The sequence below is a fragment of the Dunckerocampus dactyliophorus genome, chromosome 19 (genome assembly GCF_027744805.1).
Source record: "Dunckerocampus dactyliophorus isolate RoL2022-P2 chromosome 19, RoL_Ddac_1.1, whole genome shotgun sequence".
Lineage (NCBI taxonomy): Eukaryota > Metazoa > Chordata > Actinopteri > Syngnathiformes > Syngnathidae > Dunckerocampus > Dunckerocampus dactyliophorus.
The window spans coordinates 11,171,224-11,189,756 of NC_072837.1; the positions used below are offsets into that span (position 1 = coordinate 11,171,224).

The 18,533-nt window shown below is 40.4% G+C and overlaps 2 protein-coding genes across 2 annotated transcripts; one reads left to right on the top strand and one right to left on the bottom strand.

Moving 5' to 3' along the window:
- Positions 1-41: 41 nt before the first annotated feature.
- Positions 42-7,196, bottom strand: ginm1 (glycoprotein integral membrane 1). Its single transcript, XM_054762318.1, has 8 exons — positions 7,049-7,196; positions 5,638-5,700; positions 5,459-5,558; positions 5,232-5,383; positions 3,960-4,119; positions 3,683-3,903; positions 2,460-2,623; positions 42-2,355 (listed from the first exon to the last, which is right to left on the bottom strand). The coding sequence occupies exons 1-8, from the start codon at positions 7,121-7,123 to the stop codon at positions 2,259-2,261; spliced, it is 1,032 nt and encodes a 343-aa protein (XP_054618293.1). The 5' UTR covers positions 7,124-7,196; the 3' UTR covers positions 42-2,258.
- A 37-nt stretch (positions 7,197-7,233) lies between these two features.
- Positions 7,234-18,272, top strand: ppil4 (peptidylprolyl isomerase (cyclophilin)-like 4). The gene is made up of 14 exons (XM_054761755.1): positions 7,234-7,324; positions 7,600-7,667; positions 8,598-8,662; positions 10,684-10,801; positions 10,876-11,018; positions 11,098-11,194; positions 12,855-12,971; positions 13,044-13,168; positions 13,243-13,309; positions 15,298-15,409; positions 15,490-15,586; positions 15,900-16,038; positions 16,710-16,888; positions 17,392-18,272. Exons 1-14 carry the CDS (start codon positions 7,255-7,257, stop codon positions 17,450-17,452), a joined length of 1,458 nt encoding a protein of 485 aa, XP_054617730.1. The 5' UTR covers positions 7,234-7,254; the 3' UTR covers positions 17,453-18,272.
- Positions 18,273-18,533: the final 261 nt, after the last annotated feature.

Sequence of the window (18,533 nt, forward strand, 5' to 3'; positions counted from 1 at the left end):
GGATGGTGGGTCTGTATTCATTTTGAGCTTTTAATTTGATGTTGTTCCTTTTACACAATTTGTGGGAACATGAGCCGGTCCGTGAGTCCAAAAAGGTTGGGGACCCCTGTTCTAGATGTCACTATGGCAACTTCTGGAGAAGCTTCCCAATTTTCCTTGACCACCCAGAGTCTGGACAATCCAAAGCCGAGAAGATTGGAACGGATGGAAGAATACCTGATTTCTGGGAAGAATCATTCGACCCCGACCCTTCTAACATGCCTGGAAAAAACCTTCACAATCTCCATCACGGCAAGACCCTGAAGACTGACCGACTGTGGATCAAAAAAAAATAAATCTATCAACCATCAGAAGGGCTTCTATAACCAAAGCCGAAAGGGAGATCCGGAGATTACTGGAAGCGACAGGTTCTCCACTAGCACCTGAATCCTGAAGAGGAACCAATCTTTGGGGGTCAACGTTCCACCTCAGATTCCACAGATTCCATTGAGTGTTTGAATTCAGATCTTGGATCTAACCCCCACAAATAGCGGGGATCTACTGTAGTGTAGTTGGGCGCTTACCAGAAATGACCATCGCAGTATTTGCCCGCTTTTTCTTTCTTCCTTCCTCAGCCGCCATTATTTCAAATGAGTCCCTCCCCTTCCGCTACGTAGCCAAGATGGCTGACTACTGATGGTAAGTGTCCATCGCGGCGCGCTCGCCATTTGGACAGCACTTCTCAGTGTGAATGCACTTAAGTACTCAAGTACGGAAGTGTGCAAACTCAGACAAAGCCTTAGATAGAAATTCTGCCTTTACAAAGACAAATAGAAACATGTGAGTTAAGACCCCGTTTTGACATCTCAAGTACTACGGTGGAACCCGTTTAAGTCCACGCCCCTCGGACTGGCTGACTCGCGTCGGCATAAGCGGTTCTCGACTTAACTGGAACGAGCCATTACTGGCATGTTTACTTGTGACTTGAGACATGAGGGGAATGGATTTTCTAGTTGATGACATGGTTTTCCTCCAATTCTGCATGCAAGCATCCCTCGCTGATCAGTTAATTGGTTCCAGACAATGATTTTCCGGGAAGCAGGATTCCTTTTATTATAAATGGAATATGTTTGTAGTTGGAGCATAGAAAACCTGTTTACATCCTTCTAAAAACATTATTAGAGCCCTCTGCACATGAAATAACACCCCAATAGTCACCTTTACACTCCTATTACCTGATATAGTAGACATAAGAGCCTCACATGTTAGCATTGCGTGAGTTTGCGTGGTCGGCAGGTGGTTGTCTCATCAATGTAACATTACTGACACCTACTGACCAGTGTAGAATACTTCATATCACAGCATCTTTGAATGCATCTTCTGAATGCCTTATATTTGTATTTTATTTCATTTTTATGCTTGAAAATGTGGACTTTAGGCTAAAATGTAAAAAGTGCTTAAATATGTTGTTTTATAAAAAAAATTTTTACTAACAGGCCGGAGTCTACCACATAACAGCAATGATTTATTCATTAATATTTTTGAAAAACAGCCATGAAATGGCAAGGGATTACTGTATTTTTGCGATTTCATAGTATGTTTTATACTCTTACCTAACAGAGCTGCTGTAATTTTGTTACACGTTTTGACTATAACAACGTTTTTGTACATGCACAAATCTTCAAGCTTCCGGAGGCTAACAACCTTTTTTTTTTTTTTTTTTTTTTTATTAAATGGCTACATTTTGTTAGTTGCTGTGGTACAATCCAGGTTAATACTGCAATGCTTTTATTATGAAGTTTACTTTGCATTAAACAGGAAGTGACTGTGTGCAGGTTTTCATGCTGTGCACCTAGAAAGTAATTTCACGCTGCTTAGTGACAATAATGAAGTTAACAATACCACAACACACGTCAACATAAATGGATCTCACATTTTATGTCGACATTAACGGTTGACCGTGTATGTCCATGTCAACTTAAGCGTGCACGGGGTGGACCAAGACGTGACATAAGCGGCCCTCACTTAAACGGGTTCCACTGTTTTAAAAAAGACAAAAAACATGACCATTTTCCAGATGGAAATGATAATTGATAATGTTGTTGTGGTTGCTGGAGGAGGTAAACGCATCACAGCGTCTCTCAATGCATGCCACTCTTGGACCTAATACGGTGGCCAATGAGTGCCAACATGCTCCTATGTGGTTGGGTTGGTAGATACGGATAGCGCTGTTGTGTACAGTAACAAAACAAGAGTAACACAAAAGAACCGGTCTTCTTTCAAGGCTTCCTCTCGTCGTCTTCTTCTAAGCCCTCCAGTAGAGTGTGCTTCTCATCCTCTGGCACCACAGCCAGAGAATTGAGGTGGAAAATGTGTCTGGGGGGAAAAGGGGGTGACTTTATTAGAACGTGGCAAAGATGAGTCTGCATTGTCACTGCTTATTGGTACGTATTTCACAGTGTGTAGTAAAAAGTGCTTACTTGTGTTCACACACTGGGAAGCACAAGTCCAGGATCTTGACGATGACTGCCGATCCCACCACGCCGATGACGACCACCCACATGACCAGGAAGAAGAGGGGCAGCGACTCGGAGCAGAAGTGTCGGAGGCGCTCCCTGAAGTCGTCCACCCAGCGGCATATGGCCTGGTGAGGTGTAAAATACAAAGAGTTCCAACTTCGCTGCCATTCATCGACAAATTGTGCGTACATGTTGTCATGTGAGCTGAAATGCTGGAGAATTTGAACGTACAAACACAAAGAAGAGCCAAATGTCCCGAATGAGTTGACTGTTTTGGCCTTGGAGTGGTTTGTATCAGTTGAGAATGTGGGAGTAACAAGCCAAAGGTCAAACCAGCCCTACTTTTGCAGTCTCCCTCTAGTGGCCGCGATAGACAAGTTAGACTGTATAACACCATGAACTGTTCACAATTTCCGCATTGTTTGGAACTGAACAATGTGTGTGCACGCGTGCATTAAAATTTCCCTACAATGTGTAAGGTTCTGCGCGCTACACTCCTCCACGCGCTCTCACTTCTTCCTGTCATGTGTGATTTTTTTTTCTTTCCCCCTGTTCACATGATCCCTGCCGAGCTCTGATCAAATGCACTTGTGCCACCTTTATGGCTTAAAATTGCTCTGAAGTGAAATTCATTTGTGGAAAGTTGTGCGATCACGTCTTTGCCTCTGGCGCAAAAAAACCCCAAAACGCATAAAAGACAAATATGTTGTTGGGATCGGGTTTCTAAAAACGTATAACTACGTCTTTGGTATTGAATGAGCTAACTGGTTCAGAGAAAATAAGCCATTTAAGAGTTTACCTTGTAGGGGAACAGAATCAATGGTGGACAAGAAGTGACGTTGGGAGTTAAGAGTTGAGTTTTTGCTTGATGTGGCCTATGGCCACAACGGTAACCCGTATTGTTGTTATGATTATTATGTTGTTGTTATTGTGTTTGTTGTGAGATCATTTAAACCTACAATGTAAGCCTGTTGTTCCACAACAAAAAAAAACATGAGATAAAGCCTCACATTTGTTGAAACACAAACCCATCAGGGAGTTATTGAAAATCTCCATTGCACTCATGTAGCAGCTTTTACTTGTGCAAGTGGTCGACACATCTGGCAATAAATTCGAGCGCGGTGTCTATTGGAGCGGAGACCACTAATACACCGCTATAGTAAGTGTGAGTTCTGTTTGCTCACCGAATAGGAAATAAATTCTTTGGGTGACGTCTCCATTGGAACCTGGTTGTGTTGGTCCAAGTCTGCGTCTTCCGTTTCTTCATATCTTACGTCATTCAAGACATCCGGGTCCATGCGCAGCGGAGTCTCTGGGAGTTTTCCCGGAGCTGCAAATTCTTCTTGCGTCGTGTCAGAGTGTTTGAGAGGGTACTGGCTGGTCGTCTGGGACATCATTTGCTCCTCTGAGGATTCAAATACAGTAAATAATAATATATTCATACGGATAAGACAAAAATACCTTTTTTATGGTTGGTTGCATCTGTGACGACCACGTCGTTTTCTCTGGAAACCCTGAAGATCTCGCTGTGTCCGATGGGGTAAATGTTGGTAAACTGTGCCAGCTTCTGGAAATCTGGGCTCATCAGTATTTTCACCTCGCACATATCCGGCTGCTGCACCTGCACAACACAAACACAAACACAAACGTCACCCACACTGAACATTCTTAAGTTTTGATCCTATCAAAAGAGCAGCAAAACCACCTAAAACTGACGTATACCTGTAGGATGTGACTGGACAAAATGAATGGAATGCGGTCGCTCCTCTCGCAAGTCATTCACGCCAACCTCCTCCTTCCACGGTACAAATAATCCGCTTGAAATAAGACTGGAAATATTCTATTCAAATCAATACACTCGCTGCCAGCCACACAGAGCTCATACAACGAGACTAGATCAGTTCTACCTGTTTAAAGCAGTCTTTCCCATACATTCATACACCGTATTTGTGGCGGCCCATCACGGATAAATTTGGCCGTACCTGTTCGCCCTTGCTCATAAACACATTATAACAGGACTGTTTGTGAATGGAGCTTGCCATTCGAGCTGCAATAATTAATCCAGTTAATCGACTATTTTGGTATTCGATTAATCGTTTTTTTTTATTACAAATGCAAATAACTTCTGATTTCAGCCTCTCAAATGTGAATATTTTTTCATCTCCTTAGTCATCCATGAAAGCAGACCAATTATCTTTGTGTTTTAGGCAAAACAAGATACTCACACACAACAACTTGGAAAACAGCGATCAACATTTTTGCCGCTTTTCTGATATGTTGCAGACCAAACCACTAATTGTTTGCTTCATGTTGATTTGGTTTGGTCTAGGGCAGGGGTGTCCACAGTGCGGCCTAGGATCCGTTTGCATTATTGGCCCGCAACAATAATTTAACGAGGGAAAAAAAAACCAGCAAAAACTGAAAAATCAGCAGTAATTCTGCAAGATAAAGTCAAACTTTTAAGAGAAAAAAGTTGCACTCTAACAAGATCATTTTCAGCCGCAACACAGACAAGTTATTATGTCATACTGATCAATACTAGCCACACTTTCTAACTTACAGTTGCTAATTTTGCGGGACACGTGGAAACCCTGCACGTATCGCTCTTCTCTACATTTTGCCATACCTCTGAGTGTGAAGTTTGCACTCAAAACACAAAAGTGCGAGTCGAAAAGTGCATGAATTGCAGCCAAAAATCTGGCAAAAAAAACATGTTTCGAAAAGCTTGTTTACCATTTTGCCCTCCAACTCGATGACTTCACTGAACACCTGCAGAGCCACCACTTCTTCAGCGTCACTGTACAGTCGGTTCTGAGTCACCATCACCCGGGTGACAGTAGATACCAGGTCCCCACCTCCATACTCACTTCCATTTGTACTGTCCACTAAGAAAAACACATCATTTGTTTTAAGAGTATTAAGAATGAAGAAAAAGCATAATTTCAGTGCAAAGTACTCACAGAGAAGGGCTTGGCAGTTTAATCTGGTCACCGCTGACAGCTCAACGGGGACATTGTTCACCAATATTTGCTCTTCGCCAATTGATAGGTTTAAATTAATCTAAAAAAAAAATGAAATAACAGGTTTGAAGTTCGTCAGAATTCTCATGTATGAGGAAACCACAAAGAGAATACTGTACCTGCAAGTTATAAGGCTCCTGTGTATCTGGTGTCCCGGCTATCACGTTAATCAGGATATTTTCCTACAATTATCAAGAGAATAATATAATTGTTATTCACAGACTTCTTTTCTCGGCTTTAAATTCTAAATAACTCATTTTTTGAAATACTATGAATATAATATGCTGTTTCGTGGTTGACCACGGAATATTATTAGTCAACAATATGCCTGTTCAAGGGGCTGCACGGTGGTCTAGTGGTTAGCATGTTGGCCACACAGTCACAGTCAGGAGATCGGGAAGACTTGGGTTCAAATCTCCATTGGGCATTTCTGTGTAGAGTTTGCATATTCTACACTACAGGAAGTATTTTCCAGAAATCAGAAGTAAAACGGAACAACAAGGAACTCTCCCAATGCTAACATGTGTGAGCATATATTATGACTTATTTTCTCAATTATTGTGTCTCCTATACTGTATGTAGTAATAGGAGTGTAAAGGTGACTATAGGGGTGTTATTTAATGTCTGGAGGGCTCTAATCATGTTAAAAAACATATTTAGAAGATCATTAACAGGTTTTCTATGCTCCATTTGTAAATAAAGAACCCTATTTTGCGGAAATTCACTTATCACGGTGGGGTATGGAACCAATTAACAGCAATAAACGAGGGATTCCTGTGTTATATATGTGATAACTGTGAGAGGCATATTTTCACACTAAGAGTATAAAAAAATTTTGTTGTTGTTTTTACTGGGGTTGTCTATTATTAGCGGGTACACTGTACACTGCGCACTAACTTCCTCAGGGCGCGACTTTTGACACTGCAGTGCTGTCCCAAATCAATTATTGTCATTATACACTTACCTGAAATAACCATCACAATGTCTACGCACTCCTCCTTCTCTGCGGTTCATTACTTTCCACTGCTAGGGTGCAAGGCAGTCCCTCCCCTTTCGCTTCGTAGCCAAGATGGCGACTATTGAGGGCACTCACATCCGGGTATTGACAGTGCACTGCATTTTAACCCTACCATACTTCTCAGTGTGAACGCACCTGCGCACTCAAGAGCGTAAGTACGGAAGTGCGCGAATTGAGACGAAGCCATACTGTTAAGTCCTTATTTTGTCAGAAGACAAAACAGCTTACTCAAGCCAAGCTTTAGTCGTGTTTGCTTTTGTTAAACATTGTTTCAGAGCGTTGTTTGGCAGACTTTTAATACTGTACTGATGGAGATGTCTTAATAGCTTCTATTGACATCATTCTTTTTCATGTTGAGCCACAGAACGAAAGCATCAGCACATTCCCCCAAAAATTAAGCTAGAAAATATATGTTTGTACTACCGTACCGGCCGTTAAGTAAGCTAACACAGTAACAACAGTACCATCTATTTTATCGCGTTCAAAATGTCAGTAGCCATGGTGAGTCTTACCGTAGTCAGAGATGTCTCTGTAAGCGTTATTGAGACAAAAAGTACATGTATAAAAAAAACGGTTGACGGTGCCATTTTTAAATTCTGAGTCACCTACAACAGTTAGCAAGTAACCTACACACAAAAAACATTGACAAGAAATAGCTGCGCATGCGCGTGAAGATGACAAAAACTCGTGTCTTATCGCGAGATCAGCAGACGTCGGCATGGCGGTCCTCCTTGAAACGACGTTGGGCGATATTGTCATTGATTTATTCACCGAAGAGAGGCCGAAAAGTAAGAACACCGCAGTCGGACTTTAAATCACGACTATTGTTTTACGTTAATTATGGTGGGAGAATGTTACCAGGAAGCTTTACCAGCATCTGGAATACCTACATGCTAGCTGTAGCTGTTAGCTTGCTAGATTCTTTGTAACTTAATAATAAACATCTTCTTTCCTTTTATATACAGAGACGTCTGAAATGTGACGTACAAGTTGTGTTCGTGAACACACATTAATGTTACGTTCATGTCATAGTAACCGCGTTTTGTTTTTGTTTTTTTTACAGCTTGCCTCAACTTTCTGAAATTATGCAAGATAAAATACTACAACTACTGCCTTATCCACAATGTACAGGTAAGTTAGTATCATGAGACATAGTGTTTCCCCTACATGAATTTATCTGTGGCGGCCCGCCACTAATAAATTTGAACCGCCACAGATAGATTTGGTGCTAGCTTTTTAAAATGTATTTCAGCCTTTTTTTTAAAGTTTTATATGTCCCTTTTCTACTAAATGTCATTGTATGTAACTATAGTTCCTGGAACTAAAAAGCTCCCCTTCTGTGCATTTGCAAAATTAGAATTGTACACGTTATTTTCAGTAATAGCCAGTGCACTTCTCTTGGTTGTTACTGTATGCTTATTGTGCAATACATACACATGCATAGGCCTGACACGATAATCAATAAATCAATTCAACTGATTCAAAATCAGAAATATTGTAATTGATAGTGATTTTTATAGAAGTCAAATTTTTGCTAAAAGAGAGTCTTTTTTTTGTTCATTTTATTATGTTGTTTATTTTATTTAAAACGTCTAGACATTCCACTTACAATGTTAAATACTCTTGATGCCATATGTCATTACATTAATGAAAAAATGGTCTCAAAATAATGTTGACCATACTGTATTATCGTTTATCGGCAAGAATTTGTAGGACAATTATCGTCCAGCAAAATTAGTGATTGTGACAGGCCTACACATGCATATATTAATGTGTGCCAAGAGGAAAGTAATTAGGGAGTGATGGGATATGTTTTTTCTGGGTCACATAAACACAATAGTTTCCACAGTCCCAATTGACATCATTTTGGAGTGAAGTTCTTGCATTGCAAAAGGTTGTTTTGAGACTCCTGGTGAGTTAGTATAATTTTAAAGGTAGTAAGCATTTTGCATTTTGACTGAATTTTGAGGCAACGGTAAACTCTTTCCTAATCTGGGCATATTTGAGGTGGTTGACACACTGCACACCCACTTTTTTTTTTTTTATTTTATTTTTTTACAGAGAGACTTCATCGTCCAAACTGGTGACCCCACTGGTACAGGTCGTGGTGGAGAGTCAGTCTACTGGTGAGTCATCTTTATCAATATACAGTAATCCCTCCTTTATCACGGTTAATTGGGTCCAGACCTGACCGTGATAAGTTAATTCAGCGAAGTAGAATTTCTTAGTTACAAATGGAATATTTTCGTAGTTGGAGTGTAGAAAATAAGTGTAGACCTTCTAAATAAAATTTGTAACACTATTAGAGCCCTCTAGACATGAAATAACACCTCTATAATCACCTTTACACTCCTATTGCCCAATATAGTAGACATACAAGTAATAGAAGAACATAAGACATAACATAGACTCACACATTAGCATTGGGAGAGATCCTTGTTTTTTTCCTGGACAGCGTCCTTCCTGTGCTGGCTCTTGTGTCATCAATGTAATGTAATGGTGGGATAACATCAGGATGGCTGCAAATAAGTCAGACTTTTTATTTGAAATACACCCAGGGCACTTTGTCTCACAGGCTCAAAACACAGCATGAGCAGTTCTACACTTCCTAGTTCTCTTCTTCTACTGACTTATTTCCTAAAAGCTAGTGCTAACACAGCATGTAGAACGTCACAGCCCTCTATAGGCCACAGTCTGGAACAGCTCATAACAACAGACATACCTGTACACCCGTCACTACAGTAACATTACTGACGCCTAGTGACCAGTGTAGAATACTACATAGTACACCTTTAAGGGGCTATCCACACGGAAATGTTTTCATGGTAAAACGGCATCGTTTCAGCCTCTCATCCACATGAGAACCTCATGTAAACGGTATGTTTTGAAAACTGCTCCCAGAGCAGGAAAATCTGAAAACACCGGAACGATGACGTCACCGACGTGCCGTCGCCGTCACGTGACCAGAAGTGAGCTTTGACGACAAGCCAACATAATATCTGAATATTGCGACGGACATGACTCACCTCAGTCGACATTCTCCTATTTTGTTGTCTTATAATCCATAATCACTCGCAGAAGTATTTCCACTTCTCGTAAGCGGAAGACGACGGACTTATGCGCATGGGTTCTTTCTTCTTCTGTGGGTTTGGAGTGTCACGTGGTTCCGTCTGCGTGCCTGTTCACAGCACCACATGTAGGTGTGCCTTGTGTATTTCATCATTTTCACTTAGTGATGCGTTCCCGTCTGGATGCAACTATATACTCATTCAGCACAGTGTCGACGCAACTGTTTTTCAACCCGCCAAAAAAAAAATCCAAGAACGGACAGGCGGACAGGGCCTTTCAATGTGTCTTCTGAATGCCTTATACCACATGTGTTCAACTCGTGCCATGGAGGGCAGAGGCACTGCAGGTTTCTTCTCCAACCAGTTTCTCCAGCAGGTGATTTAATTGATGAGCTATTTCCCTCAAACTGAAGGAGATTTTGATCATTTAAATCACTTGCTGTAGTGACCGGCTGAAAAGAAAACCCGCAGTGTCTTGGCCTTGCGTGGCACGAGTTTGACACCCCTGCCTGATACCGTATTTGTATTTTTGTTCGTTTCGCTATTTTTCTGCTTGAAAATGCTTAATTTGGGCCAAGAATATATACATTTTTTATTTTTACTAATAATAGGCTGTAGTCAACTATGAAACAGCAATAATTTATTTATTTTGAAATACCCTAATAGAGTGAAGTCGTGAAATTTGAACGGCTAAGTGGCGAGGGACGACTGTACAGAAGATCTCTGCTATTTTGAATGGTGAAAACCCATCAATACAATAAAGAGCCCTAAAAATGCCTCTCACAATTATTAAGCACATTTTAAACTCAGTTTTACACATTCAGAAAAAAATACAGGTATACAGTATTGTACTTAAAAAAACATACTCACACAACATCACCTCTTGTCAGCGTACCTTCCTGCTGGAAAATATTGAGTGAATTGACTTGTGAGGCAGTGCTCTCCCGCAGCACTTTTCCTCCTGCCATCAAACCACTTTCTATGTAATTTACCATAAAAACAAATAGTTTACAATGTAGCTGACTTTCCTCAGTAGTGGCATGTTGGTGACAGCGATGTCCTTTCTTGTGTGTCGTCAGCAAATTGTACGGGGATCAGGCCCGCTTTTTCGATGCAGAGAAAGCACCGCGTATTAAACACAGAAAAAAGGGGACGGTGTCAATGGTTAACAACGGGAGTGACCAGCATGGTTCACAGGTGAGTACAGCTGTTAATAAAACTTTCAATGCAGTGACTCTATACTAAAGCAGTGATAAAATTCTTCTTTCTAGTTCCTCATTACCACTGTCGAGAACCTGGATTACCTGGATGGCGTCCATACTGTCTTTGGTGAGGTTTCGGAGGGTTTGGACGTCTTGGCTAAAATCAATGAGACTTTTGTCGATACAGACTTCATCCCTTTTCAGGACATTAGGTGAGTTGGGTTCTGATTTAAATGAAGTGTTTGTGTAACACAAAGTTTTACAATACAAAAAAAATACATGTCACTTCAGGATAAACCACACTGTGATCCTTGATGACCCCTTTGACGACCCCCCTGATCTACCAGTGCCTGATCGATCCCCTGATCCCACCCTTGAGCAGCTAGATGTGAGTACAGGTTGTCTGCTTTGTGCCTTAAAGTTAAAAAGAGAGTGTCACATCTTTCTGTGGCGGTACAAATGTAATTGTGGCGGGCCACCACAAATAAATGAAACTATGGGAAACACTATGTCTTACCTGTACATTGTGGATAAGACAGTAGTAGTAGTATTTTATCTCGCATTATTTCAGAAAGTTGAGGCAAGCTGTGTACTAGGGGTGTCACGAGATCTTGCAAGACTAAAACGTGATGATATATCTCGTTTAGAGAAAGTTGTTGGCTAGAACAGGCTGTGAACTATGGCATCGCAACTATGAATGATAAAACATGTAATATGGACGTGGCAGTGCGCGAGGCAGGATCGGAACCACACATTAAGTGCTCTGTGTACACTATAATCGTTGCAAACCAACCTACTTTGGTGTTCCCAGCGTCACTCACTTGTGACCTGTAGATATTTTTTCCATCGAAGTTGAAGTTAGTTGCTAATGCTTGTAGCATTAATGCAAGTTGGGCACAATTTATTAGAAACGTAAGTGTTTAGTGGGTGTCTTGCTTTATTCATAATGGTACTGTGGCGACCATAAGTCCGCTTCATAACGCACCACGTATGTAGAAGAGAAGCCGTGTTGACAATTTAGCAACATGGTGGTTTACATGGTCATATTTAGTGAAAAGGCATGTGCAATAAAAGTGAAAGACAGGAAGTGTCTCACTTTCAACAAAGGTGAAGTATCCGCCACATAGGCGAGCAGAAGTGGAGCTCCACCTCCGATTGCACAGAAGTATCGCCATGCAGTGCCGGTCTGAAAGCTGTAAAACCCCTCCACAATGCAACCCAGCCCTGACCAGTGACAGAGCCAAGAAGGCAGGGCTTGGACGCACTCCTCCATTGCCTGGCAGCACCTCGCCTTCCTGGCAAAACAGGCATGGGTGTCCAAAGTGTGGCACAAGGGCCATCTGTGGAACGTGGCTCATTGCACAAATAAAATAATTACAAATCTAGCAAAAGTGGAAAAATAGAGCAAAAAGGCATAATGTAACTAGAAAAAGCTAAAATGTTGTAAATGGATAAAGACAAGTAGACAAGACAAAAACATTGAGCTGGCATTGTTCAGCTACTAGCTGGAATTATTAATGCTGCACTTCAGCCATAAGGAACTTACATATACTACCTGCCACTTATGTATAATGTAAGAGTTCACTTTTTTTAAGCAGCTGATTGGTGTAGTGGGTAACGACATTGGCACTTGGCACAGGGGATTGTGGTTTGAATCTTAGCCAGGGTAAATGGCAACATATGACGTTATATATTATGGTAATCATTATTTTTTTAACAATACTGGCCCTCGGTGTTTGCCAAGAAAAGCTGGTCAAGTCCCCACTGAAGGCCCAGGTACCAGATGCAACCCCTGCCACTGATTACTACAACTGCCATCATTATTTGAACTTTTCTCATTTTTAGTTTTTGTTTCAATTTATGAAAACAATTTCACCAGTTAAAAGCGTCATGCTTAGGTCATGCATGCAAAGTTACAAAGTGTACCAGCTTTGTTTCGTGACTAAATTAAAGTGTACAATGTGGTAGAAGCTTGTTCACCCCTCTGCCAGTCAGGAAAACTAATATTTCTTTATTTCTCTATCATATTTTATTGCATGTGATTGCAGAGTGGCCGGATCGGAGCAGATGAAGTCATAGACGATGCAGACGGGAAAGCAGCTGAGGAAGTGGAAGAGAGACTAAATGCAAAAGAAGCCAAAACTCGTGCCATCCTCCTGGAAATGGTGAGAAGGCCCTCAAACACTCAAGTGAAGTTACCAAACCTGCTTCCTTAGGCATATGTGTGGTTCTTCTAGGTGGGCGACCTCCCCGATGCAGACATAAAGCCTCCAGAGAACGTGCTGTTTGTATGCAAACTGAACCCGGTCACCACCGACGAGGACCTCGAAATAATCTTTTCCCGCTTTGGACACATTAAAAGGTGAAGATGAGTTATGGAAAAGTTGCTCTTATCCTGCTTTCATGTTGATCTAACATGCTTTTGGTTTGGTGCAGTTGCGAGATCATTAGAGACTGGAAGAGCGGAGACTCCCTCTGCTACGCTTTCATTGAATTCGAAAAGGTGAGTTGTATATCTACACCAGGGTTGTGGCACTGACTATTAAGGCTGTGATTGGTCGGCTTGTAGTGCATGACATTCTGTGTATACGACTCGTTCAAAGGGCGTACAGCCCACCTCCGCAAATGCCTTCTGCTCCGACGACATTTGCAATAAAAAAAGACTGTTGTAATGATTACTCCCCTTTTCTTTTCAGTTACCATTGTTTGCTCGCTACGAATGAAGCTAAATATTGAGTTGCGGTTGCTCACAAAGTTGACATCACATCATGCGCTCAATCCTCATGAAGAGCCATTTGGAGAAAAAAAAATGGGAAAAATACACCAAAAAATACAAAATGACAAGAAAACGCTGAAATGCAAAGCTTCTTTTTTTAGTCCTTTGACAAAATAAAGAAAATGAAAATATTATAGTCCCATTAGTGACCAGTACACTATTAGTGTCAGTGATATACAGTACTCCCTTGTTTATCACGGTTAATTGGTTCAAGATGCGCCTGCGATGAGTGAATTTCTGCGAAATAAGATTCCTTATTTATAAATGGAATATTTTCTATTTATTCCAATATTTCCATTTATTATATGGCGTAGAAAACCCATTTACAATCTTCTAAATATTTGTTTTTTTTAACATTATTAGAAATGAAACACCCATATGGTCACCTTTACGTCCGTACTACCCAATATAGTAGATATGATCAATGAAAATAAGCCATGTAAGACCGTTTACTTGGTAGAGGAGCAGAATCGATGGCGGACAGGAAGTGATGTTAAGTTGTAGCTTGTTGTGGGCCATAGCTGAAACAGGAACCCATGTTATTGTTCTTATTAGCATTATGAATATTATTACTATTTTGCCTGTTGTGAGATTTTTTTAAACCTGCAATAAAAGTCGGGTTGTTCAAGTCTGGTGCATTGGTGGTGGTCTCACCGAACAGTTGGTGACACCTAGTGACCAATGTAGAATACTACATTCACACATTGTTGGTCTTAATAACTTATGCCGTAAAAAATAGGTACAATTTGCTTTAATATGCTTTTTAAAAAAAAAAAATAAAAAATTACATTTTTTCCTACTAACACTAGACCCACAGTCAACCATGAAACAGCGATCATTCATGTTTGGAAAACGTTAGCTGAGTGAGGGACTATGGAAATGTTTGAACCGCGATGTGTCCCTCTGTTATTAAGCACATTTTAAATTCAGTTTTACACATTAATAAACAATTAAGGCATATACAGTATTGTACTTACAAAACGAGCAAAACGTCCTGTCAAAGCATCTTCCTGCTGGAAAATGTTGTGTGAATTGATGTGTGAGACAGTGCCCTCTGCTGGATTCATAGCTGTAGCACTTTTTTTCCCTCTTGCAGATAGCGCCATCCAGCCACTTTCTATTTTGTAAAAGAAACCCTAATCATTTACTATTTAAGGCAGAGAGAAGAAATTCACGACCATACAAGGGAGCAAATGCCAAAATACTGTGGTGGGAAGCGCCCCCGCTACCACTGTTGCCCAATTTACTCTGTTAGACAAGACCGTTTTTTAAATAAAAACGCATAAGAACTGTTGTTTTTGTCGCCTGTTGACACAACCGCATTTGTGTGAGTAAAAACGCAAACTTTTAAATACGAGTTTGGAAGTTTTTGAAAAATTGGACATTATCGTTCCCGTCTAAACACTAAAATATGCATCTTTTCAAAAAGAGGACGTGTGAGTATGTCACATTGATTGACACATGTTGGACACAGCACTGCTGAAGATAATGAGCTTGATAACTTCACATTTACTCATAACTCACATTCCTCCACATTCCCAATGTAGTCCGAGCAGAATATGAAAAATACACTTTTAGATAAAAGTGGGAGGACAAGAAGTTGGTGTGCGCAAGTCATATGTGCACAGTATGCAAGCCTCTTTAGGTGGTTATGTGTATGTGGAGGTGGGCTTAGAAAAGCATTAAAAACTGCCCTCCGCCACATGTCTTGACAGCAAGAAGACTGCGAAAAGGCCTATTTCAAGATGGATAACGTGCTCATCGACGACAGACGCATTCATGTGGACTTCAGCCAGTCGGTGTCAAAGATCAAATGGAAAGGAAAAGGTAATCTTGGCGCATGGGCGACCCAGTGAGAGTTTTGTACTGAGCAACTATCATCGTCTTCCTCCTCGTTTGTGTTTTAGGTGGGAAGTACACCAAAGAGGACTTCAAAGCCTACGAGATTGACTTGGAGAAGCGATCCAAGTTGGCACTGAAGGATCAAGTAAAGCCCAAACAAGAGTATCCTCACATTTATGACCTGAGATGTTTTTGTCTCAACCGACTGTACATGTACTAGAGTACAGTGTTTTGGGGGTGGCGGTCCAAAGTTATTAGTGGCTGAATGTATGGTGTGACGGAGCACGGCCATCACTAGCTACCGGTGCTACATTTACATGCACACACTTACACACACGCACGCTACTCACGACACTCACTCACGACTCCCGACAAACACATACAACGTCATTTCCCCCTCTGTCCCGCTGATAAAATACACCAAGGGTGCACACTTGTGAAACACTGTCCTCTCTTTCCTTAACCCTTCCTAAAGTTCCAGATACGATCTGCTCATGGAGGAGGAGGAGTCGACAGGCCATCGACGCTCTGAGAAAAAACACAAAGAGAAGAGACATCATCATAACGGTCAGTCAGATGACGAGGAAGAGAGCAGGAAGTCCAAAAAACACAAGGTAGGGTGACTGTTTTAAAGGAAAACTGCACTTTAAAAAAATTTATTTTGCCCACCATCCACAATCCTTATGTGAGACATGAACACACGTCTTTATCTTTTTTGTGCGTTCTAAATAGAGAAAAACAGCTAGCACGAGGCAGCAAACAATGCAAGTAATGGTATTCGCCTAGTCCGCCTATAGAGCCCTCTATTAAAACACCTCCAAAAACCTCCAACGTTTTATCATTTTGTGACCATGTAGTAGCAGGTACATTCATGAAAACATGTAATACTTGCAGTATTTCGGTCATTTTAAGCACTACCAGAGCTTAATTCCTGGGCACATTGATTTCACAACGAACGCTACTTCCATCAACAACAGCAACATAGAGCAACAGCAACATGTTTGCTATCACTAATCATGGCAGACTTCATGCGAGGCGACGCCTCAATCACTTTTTCACACAGGGCCATGTAGGTTTGGATTTTGTTTTCTCCTTTTAATAAAAACTTTAATGTAAAAACTTCATTTTGTGTTCAGTTGTGTCATTGACTAATATTCAAATTAGTTTCATCTGAATGAATGAATGAATGAATGGATGGATCTATGGTAACGCTGGACCGTGACGACTCTATACTGCAATAATTTCATTGTCTCTCATCATCCACCATCTTCTCCCACCTTTCCAGGACAGCGAGGACAGACGTCGAGACAGGACGACCGGCCGCCAGCGCTCACGCTCCAGAGACAGGGACCACAAACACAAGTCTTGGGACAAATATGGGCGAGATAGCCGAGACCGAGGTCGCAGAAGTCGCAGCCACTCGCCCAGGAAGTCTAAGACGGACAAAGACAGAAGCAGATACAGGTGAAGGACAAATTCTATGACATGTTGTCCTCATTCGATAGCAGCCAGACATCAATTCCACTCCCTCAGGTGCATGTCATGCTATTTATAGAACACACGCTTCAATCATGTGATGTAAAAATACTGAAAGATAAAATCTTCCCTGGGTGATAAAGTAAGTACTGTATGTCAGTGTAAACAACAATTTAACCACACAAGGAAAGCGATCAAGACAGTCTTGATCAGTTGGTTGAAAACACACCCTCTTCATTCTATTGGACAACCATGGGTTATATTTAAGAACCATGTAGTGTATTGGATTGGGCAGCAATGCAAAGTGTGGATGGCGATGAATGGAAATAAAGTGTAAGTAAACTCTAGAAATGACAGTAGCCTTGAGGAGTATGCTACATTTACATGGAATAAAACAAGGTTTGGTCTCTCCATTCCACACTTGTCTGTGCATAATCTTCATCTTAATGCCTGTGGAGTATTCTCATTCATCCAGATCATTGCATTCTCAGGGCACTGAATCGATCGCAACTGGACTTCAGGTTTCACCTCTCTTTATTACTTCGGTCCTGAGATGGCTTTTTGTTTGTAAACAATATATAAATGTAACAATATGAACAACACAACAAATAAAGATACTGTACGTGTGATAATAAACATAGAAGACAACTGAAAACTATTGATGTCATCACACTAGTATCAATCCGATACGGATATACTGTGTCATACACTGCTAAACTATGCGGTTGTTTCGGGCCACAGCCACTAGGGGGTGCCACATTCAAATCAATTTAGCTGTACATAAAGCGTCATTTGATTGGTTCAGTTTTATTAGCAACGTGTAACACCAAACCCGACTAATATTAAAGACCAAATGGGCCCTCAAAGAACTTTTAGGAGATTCATTGGGGTTTGTGGTTTATTCTTTATTTAATCCTATTTATTACTCCAAATATTTATTTGTTAGTTCAGTTGCTTTAATTTCTTTATTCTGTAGCGTGTGTTTGTGTAGTAGTAGTAGTAGTAGTAGTAGTAGTACTAGTATGTGCCATGTGGTAGACCACAAACAAAATGTTTGGCACTGTGTCCAATCTTTTTCCAGCGAGGGCCACATAGTGAAAAATGAAAGATTACAAGGGCCACTTGAATATTTTGTAAAGCAAGCCAGGTAGATATACTAACAACTTATATATATTTCAAGAAAAAGCTCTATTATTACTATCAACTTCACTCTGCTCTCTTTTTAAATTGTATTGTTTTATTTTTATTTTTTTAAATGTTCCAAATATTCATCTTTTTTCTTGAATAATCTTCCGAAATGTTTCTTTGTCAACTTTCTTTGTGTAAATTTTCTTCTCGTAGTTATAATTTTATTCCCATAATATTTTGACTTTATTTTTGTAACATAACTTTCTGCAATTAAATTTTCAAAAAAATAATAAACTTTATTTGTTTGTTGTTTTTATTTGTTTCTTATAATATTGACACTAAAGAAAATGTCTCTTTTCTTCACTTTTTCAACTAAATGTAATAAAACATTATTTTCCTCATATGTTATTACACTATAAAGTATTATTCTCGTGAAATTATGAATTTTTATTGTTAGAGTACCACATTTTTCTGTCAATATTTTTCCATTTTTGTTGGGGGTTTT